Source organism: Spermophilus citellus, assembly GCF_964194105.1.
Source record: "Spermophilus citellus genome assembly, chromosome: 9".
NCBI classification, from domain to species: Eukaryota; Metazoa; Chordata; class Mammalia; order Rodentia; family Sciuridae; genus Spermophilus; species Spermophilus citellus.
Window position 1 is genome coordinate 81,583,333 of NC_138191.1, and position 24,457 is coordinate 81,607,789.

At 33.1% G+C, this 24,457-nt stretch overlaps 1 protein-coding gene across 3 annotated transcripts in view; it reads right to left on the minus strand.

Moving 5' to 3' along the window:
* LRRC7 (leucine rich repeat containing 7) overlaps positions 1 to 24,457 on the minus strand; it is a gene marked incomplete at both ends in the record, with an annotated part of 429,491 nt that overhangs the window by 47,808 nt on the left and 357,226 nt on the right. For all 3 annotated transcript variants that reach the window (XM_081308133.1, XM_081308135.1, XM_081308134.1), the window contains one exon: positions 17,902 to 18,021. In XM_081308133.1, coding sequence (XP_081164259.1) covers positions 17,902 to 18,021 — 120 coding nt within the window. The remainder of the gene's footprint in view (positions 1 to 17,901; positions 18,022 to 24,457) is intronic.

The following is a 24,457-nucleotide window of genomic DNA, read 5'->3' on the forward strand; positions in this document are numbered from 1 at the left end:
GATGTAGCCTAACAGATGCTTTAGATACTACCTTTTATATTGTTGCTTAACACCATAGAAAAAACTACAGCCCAACTTCAACAATGTCAGCAAAGGCCAAGTGGGTAGCCTCAAATTCTACCCTCATTAGAGTGCAACAAAGCAAACCAAAATCCCCACCAAAGTGGTATTAGGGAAATCTGAACAAGGTGCCACAGCATTCATCCCCAGTGACTAGTAAAAGCCTCTCCTCCAATGGTGTCAGTGGAGACCACAAGAGGTACTTGGACTTCCATGCTCACCCCAAAGCAATAAGGCAGCTTGTGAATTCTCAATGAGTAGTGTGAGAAAAGGCCTAATAACAAGTCAGGACATTCAAAATTACCCAGTGATAATGTATCAGTGGAAATTATGTGGGCAATTGAAACCCATCCCCACTTATCAATACTGAGGAGCTTTTGCCTCAGGTGTCAATGAAGGCTGAGTGGGAAAACCAGACTTCCATCTCCACTCAATAACAAGTCAGCACCCTACCCTTCCTCAGCTGAAATAGTATCAGAGAAAACCAGCTAAAACAGGAAGCTGAAATAACATAATGTGAAAATGTCCAGGTTTCAGTTGAAAATGACTGAACACACCAAGAGTCAGGAAGATCTCAAACCAAATGAAAAAAAGATAATCAGTCATTGCCAACATGGAGAGGACAAAGATGTTGCAAGTATCTGATTTTAAGGAAGTCATCAAGAAAAGGTTTCAATGTCTAAATACACTTACATATAAACAAATGGAAAAGTAGAATTCATCAGGAAAAAAATGTAAGTCTCAGCAAAGAAATAGAAGACTTAAAATAGAAACAAATGGAAATTTCAAGAAGCAGCAACTCCCATAGGATAAACCCAAAGAATCCAAGCATAGATGAATCATAATTAAAATTCTAAAAACTAAATACAAGTAAAAAAATATACTTAAAGCAACCAGGGAAAAATGACAACATAGCTAGAGAGGAAAAACCTTATGAACAATAGTGGATAATCTCATCAAAAACATGGATGACAGAAGAAAGTGGCATAATGATTTTCAAGTGTTAGAAGGAAAAATCTGTTAGCCCCAGATCCTGTAACTGTGGTAATATTCTTCAACAGTGGAAGAGAAATCAAGACTTTCACTAATGAAGGGCAACAAGGACAATTTATTGCTACCATAACTCTCCTAATATAATGTCCAAATGAGAGGAAATAGTAAGAGGAGAAATTTAGTGACATTAGGAAGGAAGAACATGGTAAGCAAATATATGGGCAGACACATTGAGCTTTCCTTCCCTTCTTGAATGATCAACATTATGCTTCATGATTGAAGTAAAAAATATGGCACTAATTCTGGCATTACCTGATGTAGCTCTGTATGTATACAGAAGAAATATTTAAGATAATTCTATTATATGGTGAACAGGATGAAAAGACATAGAAGAAAGCTGGATTTCTGTATTTCACTTGAACTGGTGAATGACACTAGTAGATTTTTTAAAGTTTTATATATGTATATTTCACCATAAGCAATCACTACAAAAGCTATATAAAGAGATATACTAAGGATACTATAGATAAATAAAAATGGAATTTAAAAAATGTTCAAATAACTCACAGGTAGTAGGAAAAAGAAACAGAAAACCAAAACAAGCAGAACCAGAAACAAAAAATTAAAATGAGACTTCAACCTTAAGGAATCAATTCTTCCTTTAAATTTAAAGGGTCAGATATACAAACTAAAAGATAGATGTGGGCATACTGGATTAAACATTGCATCCATTTGTGGACTTCAAGGAGTCAGTTCACATATAATGAGATAGGCAGAAAGTAAAAAGGATCCAAGAGATTATGTTATGCAAATATTAATAAATGGAAAAAAGAAGTTACTATAGTGGTACCATATAAAGTAAATTTCAGAACAAAAATATATCACCAGAGTCAGAGAAGAATTTTATGTCACGAATAAAGGGTCAGTTCATCAAGAAGGCATAGTAATTCTAAATTGTATCCATGAAACAATAAAGCTATAAATACATGGAGCAAAATTTACTGAATGGAAAGATGAATCCAAATTAGAGTTGAAAATTCAATACCCTTCTCTGAACAAGTGATTGAAAGCTAAACTAAAATTCATGAAGAATATAATAACATAGAAGAATTCAACAATATCATCAGCCAACCATATCCAATTATTACTTATAGAACATATTTTCCTCAAGTTTCCATACATGTTTATAAAGTTAGACCATATCCTGAATCACAACAAATTTAATATAATTCAGAAATCATACAAAATGTGTTCCCCAAGCACAATGAAATAAAGCTATAAATCAGTAACAGAAAGATAAAAGAAAACTCTCCAAAGACTTGGAAACTAAACAACACACTTGAAAATAATCCATGGTTCCAGGAGGAAATCTTTAGGGAAATAAAGTAATACACTGAATGTTATACAAATAAAAGTACAACATACAAAAAAAAAAAAAGACCAAGTACCAAAATAAAAAATGGAGCAGGGAACATTACTGTAGCCAACGAAGACATTATAATAAGATACAACTACAAACAACTGTACGCACATACACTTGACAATTCATATGAAATGAGCTACTTCCTTGAAAAACACAAACTACTACAACTCACCCAATATAAAATAAATAATCCTAAAATTACCAAGAAATGAAATTAATGTAATTTAAAAATTCCCAGAAAAGAAGTCTCTGAGACTAGATCATTTCACTGGAGAATTCTATCAAACATTTAACTAAAAATACCAATTCTACACACTCTCTTCAAGAAAACAGAAGAGGAGAGAATCTATTCCAATTTTATTTTTATGAAAGTAGTATAACCCAGAAGAACAAAAGAGGGAGAAGGAGGAGGTGAAGGAAAAGCAGAAGGAAGGGAGGGAAGAAAAGAAAATCAGAGACCAGTATTACTCATAAATATAGATTCAAGAAAATGTTAACAAAATATTGGTAAACAGAATTCAGCAATATATAAAAAGAATTATACATCATGACCAAGTAATGTTTATTCAAGTGATAGAGAGCTTGAAGATTAATCAATGTAATGCACTATACTAACGGGCTATAAAAGAAAAATCACATTAATGGAAACAGAAAAAAAAATGTTGGAAAGATTCAACATTCATTTATGGTTAAAAACACTCAGAGAAAGAGGAACTAAATCTTAATGTATCAATTCTTCCTTTAAATTTAAAGGGTCAGATATACAAAGCAAAAGATAGATGTTGGCAGACTGGATTAGAAACTACTCCTGAATCGAGGGGAGCTTCCTGTATTTAACAAATACATCTACAAAAACTTGCAGCTAACATACTTAATGGTGAAAAACTAAGCACTTTAGAACTAAGATCAGGAAAAAGGTATAAATGTCTACTCTCACCATTCTTACTCAATGCACAAGTTCTTATTTAATGCTAGAAGTTTGTCTGAAATAAGGCAACAGAAAAAAAAGGCAATACAGTTTGAAAAAGAAGAAATATACCATCCTTATTTGTAGATGACATGCTTTTCTACAGAAAAAAAATTTAAAAGAATTAACAAAAAATCTAGAATTTTACAAGTGAGATTAGCAAGGTTGCAGGACACAGATAAACATTCAAAAGTCAAGTGGATTAATGCATGCTAGCAATGAATAAATAGAGACTGAAATTTAAAATGTAATACCATGTATAATCACTCAAAAATGTAAAGTACTTAGGAATAAATATTAGGCAAAACTTGTATAGGACTTACAGGCTGCAAATATACAGTGCTGATGAAGACAATCAAGAAGCTTTTAATAAATGGAGAGTATACCATATTTACAGATTCAAAGACTTGAAAAGTTTTTCTCCAAATTGATATACTGGTTTAGTGAATTCCTATGAAACACATTTTATTCTGACATTTAGAAAGACATGAAAGGAGAATGATCAAACAATTTTGAAAAAGAAGTGTAAAGTGGGAAGAATCAATGTGATTTCAAGTTTATTGTAGTTCCAATGATAATCAAGACTGTGGTATTTGCATAAGAAGCATCACATAAACCAATGGAATCAAATAGAAAATCCACAAATAGACCCAAACAATGTGTCCAAATGATTTTAAAGTTGCAAAAGCAATTCAAACAGAGGAAAAGAGGAAAGACTATTTACAACAAAGGATACTGGTCCAGTTGGACATCCATAGTCAAAATAAATGAGCCCATGTCTCTCTCATACCACATATAAAAATTAACTCAAATAAAACACAGACTTAAATGTTAAGAAATTGAAAAGACAAGCCACCGAAGTGCTGAAAATATTTGCAAACAACACATATGACAAAGGATAGTATTTAGATTATATAACAAAACTCTTAAACCCAATAATAAAAAGGTAAACAATATACTTAGAACATGGGCAGAACATATAAAGAGCTATTTCATTAAAGAGAATATATAGACAGAGACAAATTAGCATATTAAAAGGTGCTCAACATCATTAGCTATAATGGAAATTTAATTTAAAATAGTGGTTAGATGTTACTACACATTTATTAGAAAGACTGAAGCAAAACAGTGATAACACCAAATGCTGGAGATGTTGGGGAGAAACTGGATCACTTACACATTTGCTAGTGGAAATGTTGAATGGTGGAGTCACTCTGTAAAAGTGTTTAATAATTCCCCCCAAACTAACATACAAGTACCATATGATCCACTAACTGTGTTCCAGGGCATTCCCCCCCCCTCCCCCCAGGAACTTAAGAAGTTCTAGGAATTTAAATTCACATAAAAACTTTCAATATAACCTAAAAGTTATGTATTATGTGATTTCATTTAAATAGCATTCTTGAAATAGCAAAATTATAGAAATGAAGGTAGTTATAGAAATGCCAGGAGTTAGTTTTAAAAGAATAATACAAGCAGTATAGATAGCCACAATATTTGGAGTTGGATGAACCTGTGATTCATTCCTTGCTCAGTTATTTTTTAGTTATGCAATCCTAAGCAAAGTTATTAAGCTTATCACATGAAAACTGTAGATAATAATAATAAGGTCCTAATAGAATATTGTGAGGATTACAGATATTATGATATATTGAGCCTATTAGGTATTGCTTGGCATGTAACAAATAATAATGCAATGAGAATAAAAAGTTATCTGCTGAGTAAAGGTATGATTTTTCTTTGAGCATAGAAACAAACAACTAGCAGAAAAAAAATCAGTTTTAAACCTAATATAATCAATCACTTACAATTTGCTTTAGAAACTGCTCCTGAGAATCAGCCAATCAGCAAATCTCACGCAAGTACCCATGTTTCTGCAGTTAAAGATTTGTCAACAAACTTCTGCACGTTCTAACTTCTGAAAATCCACCAATCCCTGAACTTACTTACTCTTCACTAGGATTATGGCTGATATTTTAGGTTGCTGTGATTCATCTTCATGGTTTTCCCTATAAGTTTTCATGATAACTCTCCAGATGAAGAAACTATTCTGCATCCAGGATAACTAATTCAAAAGATGCTAAATCATGACCTTGGTCTCACTAACAACCTGTTCAAAGGACAAAGCTAAATGTAAATTAGAGGGGAGGGTCAGCTAACCAAAAGGTGCTAAGTTACAGTGAGGTAGGAGTAAACATTTCAGTGTATTAGTGCACAATTGCATGACTATAGATAATAATAATGAATTGCACATTTCAAAAGCTAGAAGAAAGGATTTTAAAGAAGTGAAATATGTTTGGGGAGACAGATATATTCAACCAGAGTTAAACATTACACAACGTGTGCATATATTGAAACATCACATGGTACTCTATTGATATGTATAATTTTTTGTTTTCATTAATCAGTTAAAATATATTTAATTTAAATTAAAAAAGAAAGTTAGCTTTTTCCAAATTAACACAAATTTTATCCAAAATATAAATATTGTAAATAGTTACCATTAATTTAACATGTATATGATAGGCACTGTGTTAAGTATTTTACATCATGGTCTTAGTTAATTTGCAGAACTACTCTATGAGGTATGCAAGGATTATCGTCCTTTCCTCCTAGATGGGAAAAAGATTAATATGTTTGCTAGTTAAATAAAAGTTAAAGTTGACATTTTCTCCTGAACTTTGCTTAAAAGGCAAAAAAAGGGCAAGATCTTGGTAAGAAAAAGGTGAGATAATTTTTTATTGCAAATTAGTGCATACTTTAGTTTTTACATATTAGTCTAATTATCATGTTTCTGGATTTATCTTAATTCTCAGTGAAGTTTTATCAATTCTACAAGTGATATTTTTGGTGACAGGACTCAAAATTTCTCAGGTAATTAAAAAAAATTTTTTTTTAGTTGTTGACAGAGCTTTATTTATTTATATGCAGTGCTGAGAACTGAACCCAGTGCCTCACACATGCCAGGCAAGTGCACTACTGCTGAGTCACAGCACCAGCCCCTCAGGTAATTTTTGAAGAGAGTTTCAAACAGGAGGAGTGACAGGAATCATAGATGATATAATGAAGAATTTTGATGTGCAAATTTATTCAGAGTGCAAACTAACAAATTGAACTAAATTCAATATGATGGAAAGATCTCTGGGTACTGTTTACCATTCTTCGTGCAGCTGATTCTATTCATTCTGAGAGTCATAAAGGTAGTTAAAGAACTTGTAAAGATTAAAAAAATTCACATTTGGGAAATTGATGTATTTCAGAATCTCTAAATGTTCTGATTTGTGTAAGGACAAGAAAAGCAAGAGGAAGAAGACTCAAAAATTCTTTCTAGGGGCTGGGGATGTGGCTCAAGTAGTAGCGCGCTCGCCTGGCATGCCTGCGACCCAGGGTTCGATCCTCAGCACCACATACAAACAAAGATGTTGTGTCCGCCGAAAACTAAAAAATAAATATTAAAAAATTCTCTGTCTCTGTCTCTCTCTTTAAAAAAAAAATCTTTCTAAATATATGACTGGTACTAGGTTTTTTTCCTCTCTTCTGAACTTGGAAGAGAAAAAAACAATAACAAGTTGTGCCTACATGGTCATTGAAGATTATTTAATATCACAATAAAGCTATGCTATCATGTACATAGTTGGATTTTTTTAAAATTGATGTTGAGTGGAGCGAGTGGATACAATATACTATTACTACAATATAGTGTTTAAGAGCAGGCTGTTAACTCAGACATGCTGGGTTCTGATTCTGTGTTCCTCAATTCTATGCCCCTTGAGATTGTGAAGATGACATGAGAATTTCTATGTTAAGCACCTTAGTGAACCATCTACAATGTATTGTAGAGTTTTATAAATTATTATTATGACAACTGTAGTATTAAGGAGATTTTTTTCTTCTTTTTAAATTTGTGTTTAGCTAGGCCAGATTGATGCCAAAAGCTATGTCCTTCCATTTAGGTGTTAGAAGGCAAAATTGAATAAATACACTGAAGGGAGCTCTGCAGCTCTGCACTGCACTCTTTTGGTGCATTTGAAATATTTGCTGATCTTGACCTTTTAGAGTTAGATACTAAATACAGATAAAATGTGGGGCAACAGGGCTTTTCATGTCAGGATGTGTGCCTTAGGATGGCAGCTGACTGCCGTGACAGCAGTCTTCTCTAACTTATTGAATCTCATCTATGTTTAAATCCCAACCTACAAAACAGTTATGGAAGTAGAAGATATTAACTGAAATGAAGAAACAATGAAGCGTCCATGACTGCAGGATGATGGCAATTAGATCTAAGCCTACACATTTCAACCTGCAGTGCTTTGTGAGGACAGTGGAAAACACTCCCAAAATACAGTAAGAGGAAGAGGAAGATTTTAACAGTAAAGAAATATTTGCCAGTCATTGCTTTCACTCTTAAGATTTCTAAGAACCATAGAAACCTTATAAATCTCCATTTAGTGGAGCAAATCAGAAAAAGACTTAAGTGGTAAGAACTGCAATCTTAGCGACTGGAGGATATTTGCTTGGCAACAATCCTTGATCATCCACTAGTCGTCATATTATCTAGGTCTTCAAATTACATATTCAACCATGGATATTTTTATGGCTTTGGACTAAATTTGTTTTTTCTTTTAAATTTCTTTCAAAACAAAGACAATATAAATGTTATTGAGTTATCTTAATTTTCTGAAGAAGAATAGTCATTTATTTTAAGGAACACCTATGTCAAATACTGATGGACTAAGTAACTACCACTCTTTCTATTGCTTTAATCTGTGACAAGTTTATTTTCTACCTCAGACTTAATAGCTATTTGATAGACATTTTTTTGGCTTTCACTTTTATTAAAGGAATAATTTAGAGTCAGTCTGGATGAGAACAATCCCTGATTTTGTGACAGTGATGTCCTTCAACACTAGACAGCTGCATTGTTTCTCTGGTATTAGGAGATAAAGGGATGCACTTTGTGAGTTAAAGAATAAAGCTGCACCAAGTAAGAAAAATCGAATACAGCAGTGACTGTGAAACTAAGCAATGTTTTACTTAGCTGTCACTTTTATTTTAAGAGGATTTTCCATTCACATTTCCACAACCTCCTATCCATATTACTTTTGAGAATAAATCTAATTACATAACAGAAAGTCTTCATATAGCTATGAATTAGATAATACTAAAATGAATTGATTAGAAATACATCATCTTAACTTTTCAGATTAACAAAATATATATTTGAAATGGATCATTAAATAGAGAAAATTACTTCATTGATTTCTTCAAACCCTTCTTCCCGATTCAGCTATTAATAAGTTATGGAGCTGCTCACAAGGGTCTTATATTCAGAGAATTTTTGACTTTCTCCAGGCCATGTTCTCTCTCTTTTTTTTTCTTCCCAGTTCTGGGAAAGCCATATAATATTGCTTTGGCAAATAATTCTTGTTTAACAAGCAAGTCTCTATATATAAGCCCCCTCTATCTTTTATTAATTATTTGCAGTTATGGAGAAAAGTGAATTTAATTGGATATATTCATTTTTCTTCCTCTAATACAGAAAAATGCATGACTGTGCTGATTTTCTGAAAAGATAACATGATTATCCAATCAATTAAGTTATAGTTTAAAAGAGTCTATTTAGTTTATCTGATTAAGAGTTCTCTTACTGATTACGTAAAATGAGTGTAACTTGATTTGAGACTTTGGATGTTTTTGTAATTGTTCTTTGGGTTGTTCTGCATATTAAAATTTGTAAAACCTCAACAAGGTCTTTTATAGTGTTCCAGAGGAGTAATTAATAATACTACCATAAAAATCATGCTGAGGCAAGTTTGGTAGGTATAGAGACACAGATTTATTAGGTGGGGAAATTAGTGGGTCTCTTAATATGTCACTAATTTATCGATAATAAAAGTATCAGAAGTCTTTGAGAGGGGGTTGTGATTGTGGCTCAGTGGTAGAGCACTAGCCTAGCACATTCGAGGCACTGAGTTGGATCCTCAACACCACATAAAAATAAAAAAACAAAAAAGAAATCCCAAAGAACTTCCTCTTTGAGATTCCTCTAACAATGTTTTAATTGTTTCATGTACCTAACAATAACTGATCTCTAATCACAAAAGTCACATAAGATAATTTGCACTTACCAATCGCTGCTACTCTTAACTCTCCTAGTCTGAAGGGTTTGTTGAGAGTGGATCTGAAAGTCTGCCAGGCAACTGGTATTACTGGAAATATCCTTTAAAAGGTTCTTTTCAATAAGAGGATGAAATGGAGTACTTACTAGTAGCACAGTCAGTTCTAGGTTATTTCTAGAGACCAAAACTCCAAAGAAAGTAGTAGAGAAGAACATTCAGAGACTCATTAGGGATGAAAAAGTTCCTTTGTATTTGGATACATTTGACACATTTGACACATTCTCAGTGTTCCACTTTTCTTCTATGTCCCCGTACAAAAGCAGGTTTTGGTCAAGAGGAAAAACTGCAAATATTTGTATAAGAATATTTCTTCAGTGGCTCAATGATTGGGCGGAATATTCTTAATTTTAAAAAATCTGCAATTGTATGATTTCATCAACTTTCCCTTTCACTGACTCATTTCTTGTTTTGCAGAGCTCACTGACAACAAAAACATCTGATTACTGTATCTTGTTGAAGCCACCTTTCCTCAACAGTCCTACAATAGAATTTTATAATCATGGGTATCAGTGCAGTCTTTATAGTGCTCAGGACCAAATCCTAGGTGACACCTTGCAAGTAGAATGAGGGGAAAAGTATGGGGTAAGCAAGGATAATCTCAACCAACCAACTCAAAGATCTCTTTTCCTAAAGCTTAGAAAAATGCTTAAGAGTTTAAAATGACTCTAAGTAAGGAATTCCAATTTGGTTTAAAGTTTAAGGAATTCGGATCTGTTTTGCTGTACTGGGTAGTAACCAAGAAATAAAATTTATTATGATCAGTGAAATATTTGCTGGAGAAAAATGAGATTTGAGAAAGAAAACGAGAAAGCCAGGATTGAGGCTGGCATTATTCATAGTGACAGAGAAGATCCTTTTCATTTGTTTGTGGACTGATGGAGAAGAATAAAGATTTACTCCTGGGAAGTTCTTCACTGTTAACAATGTATTTTTTGGGGGAGGGGAAAAACACTAAACATAAGCAAACACCTACCCTATCTGACATATTTGCTTCTATAAAAGGAATGCTTAGTTATAGCATTGACAATCAGATTTTAGAATCATTTTTCAATTTCAATTTTGCTCTATCTATGAACAGATATTTTTAATTTTGATGTTGATGGAGATAAGAAACATTTCCATTTCTGGGGCTGGAGATGTGGCTCAAGTGGTAGCTCGCTTGCCTAGCACGCGTGAGGCACTGGGTTCGATTCTAGCACCACATTAAAAAAAATGAAATAAAGATATTGTGTCCACCTAAAAAAATAATAAAATACTTTAAAAAAGAAACGTTTCCATTTATTTTGTCTTTTATATACAAGGTTGACCTGGTTGATTTTCATATTGGCCTCTTCCATATCTTTACTTGCTTTCTGAGAGCCTTAAGATCTACTTTATATTACTTCTACTGTCTCCAATAATTGAGTTTTCATCTGTTTCTTATCTATACCAGATTTTCCTCTATTTCTCTATGAATAAGCTAAGTGCCTCCTCACTCCTTAGCATAAGTGATCTGCAGAGCTCTGTGCTGAGTCTCAGTTAAATTGTAAAAACCAAGAATTATTGTTACTTTTATTCCAGTTCCACATATACAATTAACTGATAACAGTATTTATTTTTGGTGGAAACAAGTTTTAAGAAAGTTATTCTTTAATAACACTAATTTAATGATTACATATTATGAAATAATAAAATGTTGTTATTTAAATTCCTAAATGTATAGGTTAATGTGATTTTTCTTATATTGTACTTTTAAATATCTACTTATTTAAAAATGACATCAGTTCTTTTCTGATCCTCTGAAAAGTTCTACAGTAGACTGACTTCTATTACATAAAAAAATCAATGAAAAACCAATCTCAGTAGAAATTTGATCCAGTTGCTTTATTTATTTTTATTTTTTGTGGTACTGAGGCTTCAACCCAGGGTGTCCTACCACTGAACTATACCCTCAGCCACTTTTTATTTTTATTTTGAGACAGGGTTTCACTAAGTTGCCCAGGCTGGCTTCAAACTTGTGATCCTCCTGCCTCACCCTCCCAAGTTGCTGAAATTACAGGTGTGTGCCACTGTGCCTAGCTGATCCAATTGTTTTAAAACACAAATGATAGTTTGGCCAGATGTACAATAACAAAGCAGTTTATGATTTTCAAAAGATATTTTAGATCTTACTCTTCTACATTTATATAGAAACATTTAAATATATTATATTTAAAACTCTGACAAATGCCAAAATTAAAATAGAGAATGAATATTATTAATGAAATTTAATGAAAAATCTTTTCAAAATACTTTATATAGCTTCAAAAAAGGAACAACAATAATAGCTTGAGGGGATGGGGATGTGGCTCAAGCGGTAGCGCGCTCGCCTGGCATGTGTGCAGCCCGGGTTCGATCCTCAGCACCACATACCAACAAAGATGTTGTGTCCACCGAGAACTAAAAAATAAATATTAAAAATTCTCTCTCTCTCTCTCTCTCCTCTCTCACTCTCTCTTTAGAAAAAAAAAATAATAGCTTGGGGGTTGGGTGGTGGAAGGGAAGTATATTAAAAACATGAAAACACACACACACACACACACACCCCATATCATTTCTTCTAGTTGCTCCTGATAAATTCTTTAAATTCCTGGGCATGTCTCAAAGATGACAACCCTAGTCATTCCAAAGCCCTTAATGGGCTGAACTGACATTGTGGTTGAGAAAATCACAGCAACTTCATCATGAGGGGTAATTTTGTGAGTTCAGACTAAATTAGCAAAATTTTTATACCTTTCTCTTCATCTGTGTGCATTCTGATACCCTTGGTATTCATTTGTACTTCTCCAACTGTCAAGCTGTTATGCACTTAACCTAGAACACTTGGGAAAGGACAATCAAAGAGAGAAGACTCACCAACACTAAAAGAGACCTTTGAGTGTCTTGTCTTACATATTGAAGAATTTTTAGATTCCACATCACTAGGCTTCAAAGTGTCATGGCTACCTGTTTCAGAAGGGAAGTATTTGAAGTTTCGTTTGTTTAAATATGTCATTTTAACCTTTTTACTGCTGAGTTTTCCTGCCTCAACATTTTATTATATCCTTACAGGTAGTATCCTTCAACTTTAAATCTCTGCAGGGGTATTCAACCTGTGTAAGACTCCTAATACTTTAAAAGAATGTGTCATTTAGAATTATGCCTATGGAGAATTCAATCAAATGAGAGTATAATATTTGATTTTAAAATAACATATATTTTGTATTGATCTTTTACTCTGTGGCCATCATATTATTTTCTGTTAATATATGAGAGTAATATGTAGTCATAGAGTTTATGTGACTTAATTTATAAAATATATAAAACAGTAATGCTTATCTCATAGGGTTGTTGAGAGGATTAGATTAGGAGATAAATTAAAGTGTTTAGCACAATGCTTGATACAAAGATTTAATATATAGTACCTAATATTACCATAGTGACTGCAGCATAATCTAACACACTGGAAGAAGGACAGATGACAGTTAGGATTCTAAAGTTCAAGTGCTTCTCCTGAAACTGCGGTTACTTGCAGCCATTGCAAAAGTTTTTCATAGCTTTTCTTAAAGTGCTCCTGTAGTAGTACTTCCTGGAATTTGGTGGGTTGGGGGGAGTGTTACATAAGGCTGACACATTCTTCTTTTTAAGTTGATGGACATCAGAAGTTGAGATTTTTGGCAACTGACATACAAGAGGGAATTTACAAATGGTCACTTGCTATTATACCATTAAAAACACAAGACATGACTTAAATAAAACCTTTTGTACATTGCTCAGCTACTCTCAGGTACACAAGACAGTGAGAGTAAATACAGGAGTGAAATTCTTGCTGAGAGATGAGCATTTTTGCCTAGTTATTTTATGTGTCTGAATCTTGGGATCTACATTGTGGAGGGTGCCCTCATTTTTTCCTTTAGAGTGTTTGGAGTACTGCTAGGAATGGCCATGAGTGTTATCAACATTAGTTACTAAGGAGTTATGATAGCCACAGCAGAGAGCTATAGTTCAATCAAGGTCTTTTTATAAAACTGATTTTCTATCAAATTTCTGATGACTTACACACAAAGATGAGATTTTTGTTTTAAGTCTTCTGCAGAGGCTTTGAGAAATAGACTGGAATGCCTAAGAATTTTCATCACTCATTCTCCTTTGATTCCCTATTTACATATAGTTCAATTTCTAGCTTTTTATTCTCAAGTGAATAGTCTGGTCCAATGACTACTTACTTCTTGACAATTGCAAAAGTAATATTTAACTTTTAAAAACATTTACTATATATATTAATTATATTACAGTAAAATATAAACCAAATGAATACTAATGCAACATTACACTTATTTGAGAAAATTTTACAACCTAGGCTAGTGTTACCATCTTCATTTCTTTAGGTTAAGACTCATTACTATTAACATATTTAACTAATACATAACACAAAAGTAAAATTGAATATTTAAAGAATTTTAAATAAGGTAAATTGGTAGACCTATCTATTGAAGAATTCTAAGACCTCCTATTTTTGGCAGAATTGTAATAATATGGGATAATCAGAAGCATTTATCATGAAAGCAGGAAGATACAAATAACCTTGTGCATTAAAGATGTGATAAAAATATTAAAGACATATTACATTATTTAACATTTGACAAGAAGTATAAAGTATAGTACAGTTTCCAGATAAACAATTATTTCATCCATTAATAAGGTTGATGAGCTCACAGATGTTTAATCAATCACAGGATTACAAAGGGTTTTTAAAGCAAATACTGAGGCAAACAAATGATTATGATGATTTGCAATGATGATATGATTAAACATTAGTATGGACTTTGAAAGCAGACTTCATATAAAATGGATGGATGGATGGATAATGCAAATACCTGTTAGTTCCATTCAGAGTGACAAATGAATAACACTTTTCCTTATACAGCAAAATGATAGCTATCCTCTGCAAAGATGTAAGTGAATATGACTCCTTCCTTTGTTCAGGCAACAGAATGTTGACTCTGATGAATACCCCCTCAATATCTGACCATGTACCTTTTCCCTTCTTGCCTCATAAAAAAGCTGATTTCCTTCCTTTCCTGTCTGATTTTTCCAATTTCCCCTTCAAGACTAGCTTCTTATTGTCAGTCTTTAAATACATTCATATGTCTGCCATCATAAATATTCATTCTGAGTTCCTTTTTAGTCCTTCTATATCCCACTGCAACACACTCCTTCCTTTCAAATGGAAACTCCTTTCTTGAGTTTTCTACGTTTCTAAATTCAAGGAGCCTTTAGGCATATTTGTCTTGCTTGGTGTTTCTTGGCACTATTGACTACCCTCTCCTTAAAACATGTTTCCCCCATTAGGCTTCCAAGGCTCCACTTTTCCTTATTCTTCCTTGTGTACTTTTTTAGTGGTCATTAGAGCTAAGAACCCCATCTATTCTACTCCAACTGATTAATCAAAGCCAAACACAGAGTTCCATTCCTCTTGCTTGTATGGGAAGGCCTTGACTATTTTGGATCGGTGAGAAGTGTGAAGAGGAGAGATTTGAAGAAGAATGGTTTTGTTTATAAGAGACTAACTGAAAGCTTGTTTCTCTCTCGAAGGATTTGAAAGAAGCAGCTTCTATGACCAATTGTCATTGGAAATCACCTTACCATGAAGAGAGGAACCAGTTTTAGAATAAAGTAAAGAGTGTAAATGGCCGAGTGGAAACCGGGGAAAACACCCTAAGTCTTTAATAATACAGAATGAAAGATTTAATTTGAGGCTTATCTTGGATCTTCACTACTTTGTATGTAACTAATATTTCCTTCAAGTTCAAGGCCATTTTCCTTGAATTTTCTATAACTTGTAGTAGAAATCATTATACTGATAAAATTGTTGATTCTTCCTTCTCTCTATTATTCATCTCTTAAGTACTTGTATTCTGTGAAGTTATACATCATCCTTCTGTCTCACTCATGGCTGAATTATGACATATTTTGGTGATTCTTAAATGTGAATCTTCAGCTAAGATTGTTGAACTTTAGATAAATATAGTCACATATCCACTTTGCATTCCCAGTTGAATGCCCTAAAGATAGTTCAGATCAACATATTTCAATCTAAGTTTCCCTCCCTTGCTCATACTTCCACCTATACTCTTTCTATATCTCCCACCTTAGTGAATGGAACATCATCACTAACTTGACCAAATTAGAAACCCAAATATCAGCTTCAGAGATTTTATCTATCTCTGTTCCCTGTGTCCAGTCAATCACCAGATGCTTTTGGCACCACCCTTTAAGACTGTACTGGATCGATTCATTTTCTCCATTAACCCATTGTTTCCATCTATTCTCCTCTGGATTTCTAGAGAAACTTCTTAGTTGATTCTATTCCTTCCAGTTTTCTTCCTCTCCACGTCAGTCTCTGAAAAGCTATCAAAATGTTCTTTAAATGAAAATTTGATCATGTTCTTTTCCTGTTAAGAACACTTTGATATTCCCCTTGCCATTATCTATAGGAGAAAGCCCAGTATAATCTGGCTTTTGCTTTTTCCAGACTTATTTGACATCAGTCTTCTGTTCTCACTTTCCTTTTGTGCCCTCTCTAAGCAGGAGCCCTTTCCTGTATCCTATCTTCACAGCACTTATCACATCCTACTGTATTTACCTGCAGTGCTGCTTATTATCCAGAAGGCAAATGAATAACATGCATAGTGCCTGCTAATCAATGGCATTACCAACTACTTTGGATAAAGTAGACTGATACTTAATATATCTTTAAAAGTTATTGAAATAGTCCTCAAGAAAAAAAATCACCTATGTTACAAATAATATATACAATTATGTAATGTGTATGTAAGTTATGAAATACATTTATAAAATGAACACTCCTAAGCTTAAAAATTAGAATGTAAGAACCACTATTGGACTGAAGAAGCAGAAGAGTACCAACAACAGTATCAGCATCTTCCCTGAACTTATCCCATACCTTCCTTTAGAGTTAAGCATAATTCTAAATATGATATTTACCACATCCTTATAAAAATAATTTGATGACTCATGCACTTATGACTAAACAGTGCTTTTTAGTTTTATTTGTTTCTGAGACTTATAAATATGATATTCTTGGTATCTGACATCTTCCAAAACATTTTTTCCATTAGAATTAGCTTGTAAAGTCTATATACATTATTGTAATAATAGTTTACTAATTTTTATTGCTGTGAAATATTTCTTTGTGTGAATAACACAATTTATTTGCATAGTTTACTGCTGATACACATTTGAGTTTGCCCTTGAATGACATGTATGAGAGTTTTTTCTAGTTCAATACATTTTGAGAATTGCTTAAATGCAGGGTATGTGCATGTTCAGCTTCACAACGTAATTTGTTACCAAAGTGATTGTACTTTATATTTCCACAAGAAATGTAAGAGTTTTCTTTACTCATATGTTTGCAAACAACAAGTGTTTTTCAGATTTCTTAGTTATTGCAAGCCTAGTTAATATGAAATGGCATCTCTTGTGCATTTCCTGGATTGATAAAAGGGATCAGTTTTGTTTCAATGTTTATTGGTTTGCCTTGTATTTTACCAACTAAAATGTGTTATATGTCTTTTTATTGCTCAATCAGAGTTTTAAAAAATACATTATGGAATGCAAATCCCTTGTCTCTCACATACATTGAAAATACCTCCCACTGGGTTATGGCTTTCTCCCCACTCCTGTTATGATGACCTATTATGTGGTATTATAAGTACCTACTTATTACTTGATGTACTTCATTAGATTAAGTTTCTTGAGGTAAGAAACTATATCCTATTCATTTTTGTTTCTCTAGCATCCAGCAAGTGCTCAGCATATATTAGTGGTCCTATTCTTGCTCAACAAATGTTTGTTGAGTGAATTGTTATGACTTTAGAAATGAATTGATTTTTTTTCTGATCAAATTTCATTCTATGCAAATTGGCTACAACACACTGCTGAAGCTAAGAGACAGAAGCCTACGTTACACATCTTTCTGTACTTGCACTAAAATAGTGTCAGCCTACTCTTAGGAGTGGTAGTATCTGCCGAGTAGTGACAGGATTTTTATAAACATTCATTACCAACTCTGAACACTTGGCAGTGTTCATTATTTTATTTCAATGCACTTATGGTTAACCAGACTCCCTGTAGTAGAATAATATTTAGCCTAAAGTTATCACAAAGTTAGAAATGATGTTAAGACACAAGATATGGATTACAGATTACAATGGATGTGCAAGGTTCATGATTTGTGTCATCAATTTGAAATTGGTTACCTTTTTAGTAATGGTGTCCGGAGGTACATCCCGCCTCCCAAGTGGATAAGGATTCCATTGGCCACTAGGAGATACATCCTCTTGTCCATTGTCTAAAATGTTGCTTTGCTGGGACGGGGTCTATTGCGAAAATGGTATGGCATTCTTTAGTGATGTAATAGAAGTTTACCATAGTTTTCTGAAAAGAGTCCCTAATAATTATGGTAAAATTAATTTTGTTTGATTGTAGAAAAACATATATCCTAACTGGAAATATTATTATATACTATTTACTGAGTAAGAATTCTAAACCAACAGCTTTTTGGAAATACAAATAAAATAACAATCTTAGAGCTATTTACTGAATTTTAAAGAAAAGTTTAGATTATTTACAGTACCTAAATAAAAAATAATCAGAATAAAATTAATCCATTGTTAAAAACCACAACCTTTAAAGCTTGCTGAATTTGTCTCTTTAATATGATCTTACCATTTAGAATATAAATAGAAACCATATAATCCATAGTATGGAACTTCCAATATTCCAAACCATAACCTAAAATAAATTTTATAAGGCTGTAATAATTTTTGGGAGAATATGCCTTTTACTAATACAAAATAGTATTAACACTGGCATAGCACAAGATTTATGGTACTAGGCCATTATTAGCAGGTAGATTGAGGGAAAGGCTAAAACAACATCAAAAATATGTTATTAGAATCGCAGTATAAATAAATCCTGATTGTTTATGATACCAAATTTATTTATTTAGATTAATCATGTTATGATTTAAGCTTCATAACATTTTTACTTTTTAAACTGATTTCTGGCTTATTACTTTTAACAAATAATAATATACCTATCTTTATTGTTACTAATACTAGAAATTTTGAGAGAACTCAATATTTTAGTCTGAGTAATAGCAAGTCATCACATACCACGAGAAAGATAGCCTCTATTGGAAAGATACATGGTGACATATACAAAGTTTGTATGTGTGTGTGTGTGTATAATATTTTTTGGGGGAGGGACAAGGTCTTTTCCTCCCCTAACCTTTAGGATACAAAAAAACTGTTTGGTTGCCTAGGGAATACTTATGAGACTGACATGGCATGCCATTCTTTGTACATGTGCTGAAGGATCCCTACTAAGAAAGCCTGGTTGAAGAATGTATGTATGGACCAGGGCTATGGTACACACCTATAATCCCAGTCACTTGGAAAGCTGAGGCAGGAGGGTTGCAAGTTCAAGGACAACCTCAGCAACTTTGTGATGAACCTGAGCAACTTAGTAAGACCCTGTCTCAAAATAAAAAATAAAAAGGGCTGGAGATATAACTCAGTGGTAAAGTGTCCCTGCGTTCAATTCCTAGTCCAAAAAAAAAAAAAATTGTATGTACAGTGTATTTTGTGTGAGGACTTGTCCTCCAACACCCTGAAGGGAGACTGGGTCATTTTCTTTATAATATGCCACCATGGACTGCTTGCCAGGCTTCATCTTTTTATACAGAATGGTCTTCATTTGTCCTCCTTTAGAACACAATTATGTAACTAACCTATCTGTATTCTGACCACATGCACTTTTTAGAAAGCATTGCTTGGAAATATTTTAAATGGGATTTTATTGTGAGACTCAATTGAATATAATGAAAAGTAAAGAGACAACTCAATTTTCTTCTTTTGCTTTGGCCATGTAAACTCTTTTTTTCCACAAGCTAATTAGAAAGTGTGAAGAAAGAAAAATGTTTCTGAATTTAAGGTCTTGAGTTGTTAGTTAGGGATACATTTATTTGTGTTTGAAAAATCAAATGTACATAACACATTCAAAGAATACATTACCTGAAAATAACCAGACAGCTATCCAGTGCTTGCCTGTCTTTTTCAAGCATGAGTTTTCTAATGTTTATCTTCTCTAGGTAAATTTGTTTACGTATGCCCATACACATATTTTCTGAATATTAAATATGGAAAATCAAAATACTAAATTATGCAAACATAGTTATGCAGGTTAAGCAGTACTGACTAATATTTTATTTATTATTCTTTAGGTCCCATGTCTTTTCTGGGTTGCGTTCTTTGCTAGCGACAGGGCATAATAAGCATGTTCCTCTGGACCAGATCTTTGCAGTACAGGTTTTTGAGAAAAGGCCAGAATTCAATACAGGTTTCCTTTTTTTGCTCTCTGTATCATTCCCATCTTCATCTGTTTCCTCTACTACATTTGATTCGCTGGCCCAGGCATGACACTTAGTCACCGTCAGAGAGCAATTGAGAATCACAACATTCTTTTTGGCATTGAATAAAATGACTAAGTCCATTTTATCAAAATCCTAACATCATCATGGTCTAGGCTTCTCACTAGAGGAAAAATTAGTCTCTCTTTTTAAAAAGGACAATTAACAATCACACCAATTCTCCTATATTACAGGGGACAGAAGGAACATAAACATGCAGACACATAAAATGATCCTTTGACTAGATAGCAAAATTAAAAGAATCTCCTGAAAGCAATTTCCATGATTAATTTCAAGAATTATCTGCCATTTTTGTTTTCTTAAATGAGATATCCTAGTTTGATTTAAGTATACAGAAATACAAAGATCATAAAAACAATTTATTGATGTTGGGTGGTGGCGGTAGGGACTGAAAAGTGAATTATATAGCACATTCACATTCTTTTCTAAAGGAACACCTATTGTATATAAATTTAGTTACTGAACTGTTAAAATTCTATAAAAATGAAAAGGAACAACTGAAATGTAGAAAAAAAACCAGATGCTATCCCTGTTGAAATTTATTATTCCAAAGAAAATAATCAGACTGAGGTTTAGCTATTCATTTCTCATATGACATTCTTGATATTTTCTTTAAATACTTTAAAGAGTGAAGATGACTCTTGTTTCTCTCATCATATATAACCAACTAGAGATAAAAGACATGGAAACTCATCACAATGCACAATTTCCTAAGTTTCTAAATTCTGTATGTTTTTAATATTTCAAAATAGAGAAGGGGCTGCGGTTGTGGCTCAGTGCTTGCCTAGCATGTGTGAGGCACTGGGTTTGATCCTCAGCACCACTTTATAAAAAAAAATGAGTAAAATAAAGGGATATTATGTCCATCTCCAACTAAAAGAAATTTTTAAAAAATAGCAATAAATAATAGGCTAGTATGATTTAGTGAAAAAGCAAAAATTTTGTTTGTAGTAAGAAGTACAATAATGTTCTATGGAAGTCTTGCTGGACATATATTAGCCCCAAGTTTAGTGTGGACATTTCTAGATTTAACTTTTATGACTTTGATTATTATAAATGACCACAAGTATCTATTGAAAGAAGTGATTTCTAATTTTGCTGAAAAACAAATATGCATGAATATGTGTTTATATGTACATATCTGAGTATATTTAAAGCATGTATATGTTGGACAAATGCATGTCTCTCTGTAGGTATAGGTGTGTAAGGATATATATGAATAGCATTTACATCTGTGATTAGGTCAGCTTAGCTGATCCAGCGCCTTTGCTTTTGTCTGCTAGTAGATGGGTGCACAATATTCTTGTGAAATTATACTTATTGGCATTTTGCTAAAAATTTTATGAGAGTTATGTTAGAATTTGGCACTTTGCAAAGGTCATATCCAGAGGATATGTCCCAAGGATCTATTTTGTTTAGGAATTGGCACACAGTTCACAAAGGCATTATCACGGATTTAAAAAAATGTGTTAAAAACAATTTGCTCCAAAGTACTTCAAGTGAAATTATATATGTATGTGTGTATGTATGTGTGTGTGTGTGTGTGTGTATACACACACATTTATTTTTTCTTCAGCATGCCTTTTGACAAAATAGGTCTTACAAAGGCAAATATATGCTGAACTAGTTTCTAAATGATTATGATTTTATAGGGTTTAATCTGAAGGTGGTAATGCAATGCCCAAGTGATTTTTAAACCAGCACTTCATTATAATGGCAATGAAGCATCTGTATAAGTACTAACATTATTTTGTTAATTTTAGCTGCTGTCTATGCGGATTTATGTGGATTTACAGGCTGAAGGCTTTTTTCATAATTAGAAAGGTAAGAGAATCTTTCTTGAGGGATAGGTAGCCAATAATAAATGCAACACAATCAATCGAGAATATAGGGCTGACTTGCCCCAGGTACAGCATAAATCTTGCTTTGCTTTCAGCAGTGGGAAAAAAAATGGCATTAGGTAAGTAACCCTTGGCATTAGGGTGAATAAATGCATACCAAATGTTGGTACTATCTGATCCTAAGTCATTTGCATAGATCCAGTAAGAAAGGACATTAGAATTTAAAAATAGTTTAGGTGCAAACATTGCTCTCTAGATTTCTCTAACACAAAAGCTGGCAAGAGAAGTATCAATTAATTTATCAATTAATAAAACAGATGGGGCCATTTTCTCCCAGGCAAAATTCAATAAAAGAAATATTTAATACATTTCCATGACTTCAGTCTCCCCTTCCCTGGAATTATAATTCATTTATATTATTAGTGCCTCATTCTATAAGTCAAGAAGTAGTAGATTCTATGGTCTGTTCTGAAAATAGGAATTAAAAATAAGATAAAATTATCTATTTCTTTGATGGAGAAGAGATCATACTGTTTACATTGGCGGCCAGATACCTAGCAAAAGGGAATTAGGAAAGGCCAATGATTTCTTCCCCAGCTGATTGTCTCTGGGGCTACAGTAGCCTACATGATTAACGTGTGATTTTCTTGAGTCCATAATCTGTAGCCTTTCGCTGCTACCAAGAATATTTCTTGGTGACACTTAATGCTCAGGAAATGCAAGCGGGTCTGAAAAGCATTGGTAACTACTAGCATTCATTAGGCGTAGTTAACTAAGACAGCATATACTTGTGGCACATGTGTAATGAGTAGGGTCACTAGTTAAAATATTCTACTTGTATATTCTTTTTACATTCTATAATATTTACTTCTCTATATTTTATTGAAGATGATGTGAGATAATAATGCATACAAAGGAGGTTTATCAACTATTATGACTCATGTTCTATGAAAATGTCAGGTTTTCCAAATATTTGAGAAAGAATCATAGTATTGTAGAAAGAGCTTGAATCTGGGTACAAGTCAGGACCAGATTTAAATTCTGTCTATTATGATGCTAGGTACAAAGACTTCAACAGTGAAACAATAAAAATGCAGCTGAGATATTTTGTGATAAGATCCTCAGTTTCCTCATGTATGGAGATATTTATGTCCTGTGAGGGTTTTTATTGAGTCATGAGAAAAAAATAACATATTTAAAATACCTCATGCCACTTGATAAGCAGCAGATGCCCAGTAATTCCTAGTCTTTAGTTTTCTCCCAATGGAAATATTTATTTATTCTAGCATGAATCTAGATAATAAAAATGGTAGATTGAACTGACATTTTTTTTACAATGTTGTCTTTGTCTCTGATGACATAAAATTTCAAGACAGTAACTGAGCTCAATTACAATAGAACACATCCAAAGAAGCACATGGAAACATTAATCACATCATAGAAAGTTGCTTTAAGTGCTTTTTGGAAAGGCAGTAAATAAATGATAAATGAAGAAAGAAATGAATGAATGAATGAATGAACAAATAAAAATACTGATTATTTTATAATTTAAAGTAGCTGATTTATTTGTCAAATGTTCATAAGTACTATTAAATATTCTTGAGAATGGTCATATATATCAACAACTGAAAATATTAAAGGAAATTAATTCAGTAAATGGATTTTGCTGTATTTGTTGACATTCTAAAAATATTTTAAATGATTCCATGAAAATGTTACAGAAGATGTAATTTACTGATTATAGTATAGGAGGCCTATACTATAAAAATATACAATACTTGAGGCCTATGAAAAATGTACAATACTTGACCTGGCAAGTAATAAGTATGAAAATTTTGGAAAGAGTCAAAATACATAGCAAAATCTGGGAGTGTCTTTCCTTTCCATCTCATAAATATTTACTGTGTAAGTGCTTCATCAAGTGTCAGAATTATTTGACCTTCATTCGGAAATAGTTCTATCCTTAATTAGTTTAGCACAATTTAAGGACAGTGTCTGTGCAGTAGAAGAAATTCAGACAGGTGCTCTTTCCTCCTGGTTGCAAGAGACAGCCCTGTGTGTTCCCTTAGCAGGGCACCACCCATATTAGTGTACATAGCACCTCCATTTCCTATACTAACTTTTAATAGGGGCAAATGTGAACTTAGATTAGTTAGGAAACTTCATTCATTCTTTCTAGGACATATTAGAGTAATTTGCTACAATATCTAACTGAAGTCAGCCAGGGTTATCATTCAGAAATTTTATGAGTAATAGAGTCTGGCCCAGAATTTCCCAACCAAGGAATGAACAGTTTTGTCAATTTTATTTACTGGACATATTTATAAATAGATGTTGCACTGTGCTGGCGAGGATGTGGGGAAAAGGGTACACTTGCTCATTGTTGGTGGGACTACAAATTGGTGCAGCCAATTTGGAAAGCAGTATGGAGATTTCTTGGAAAGCTGGGAATGGAACCACCATTTGACCCAGCTATTCCCC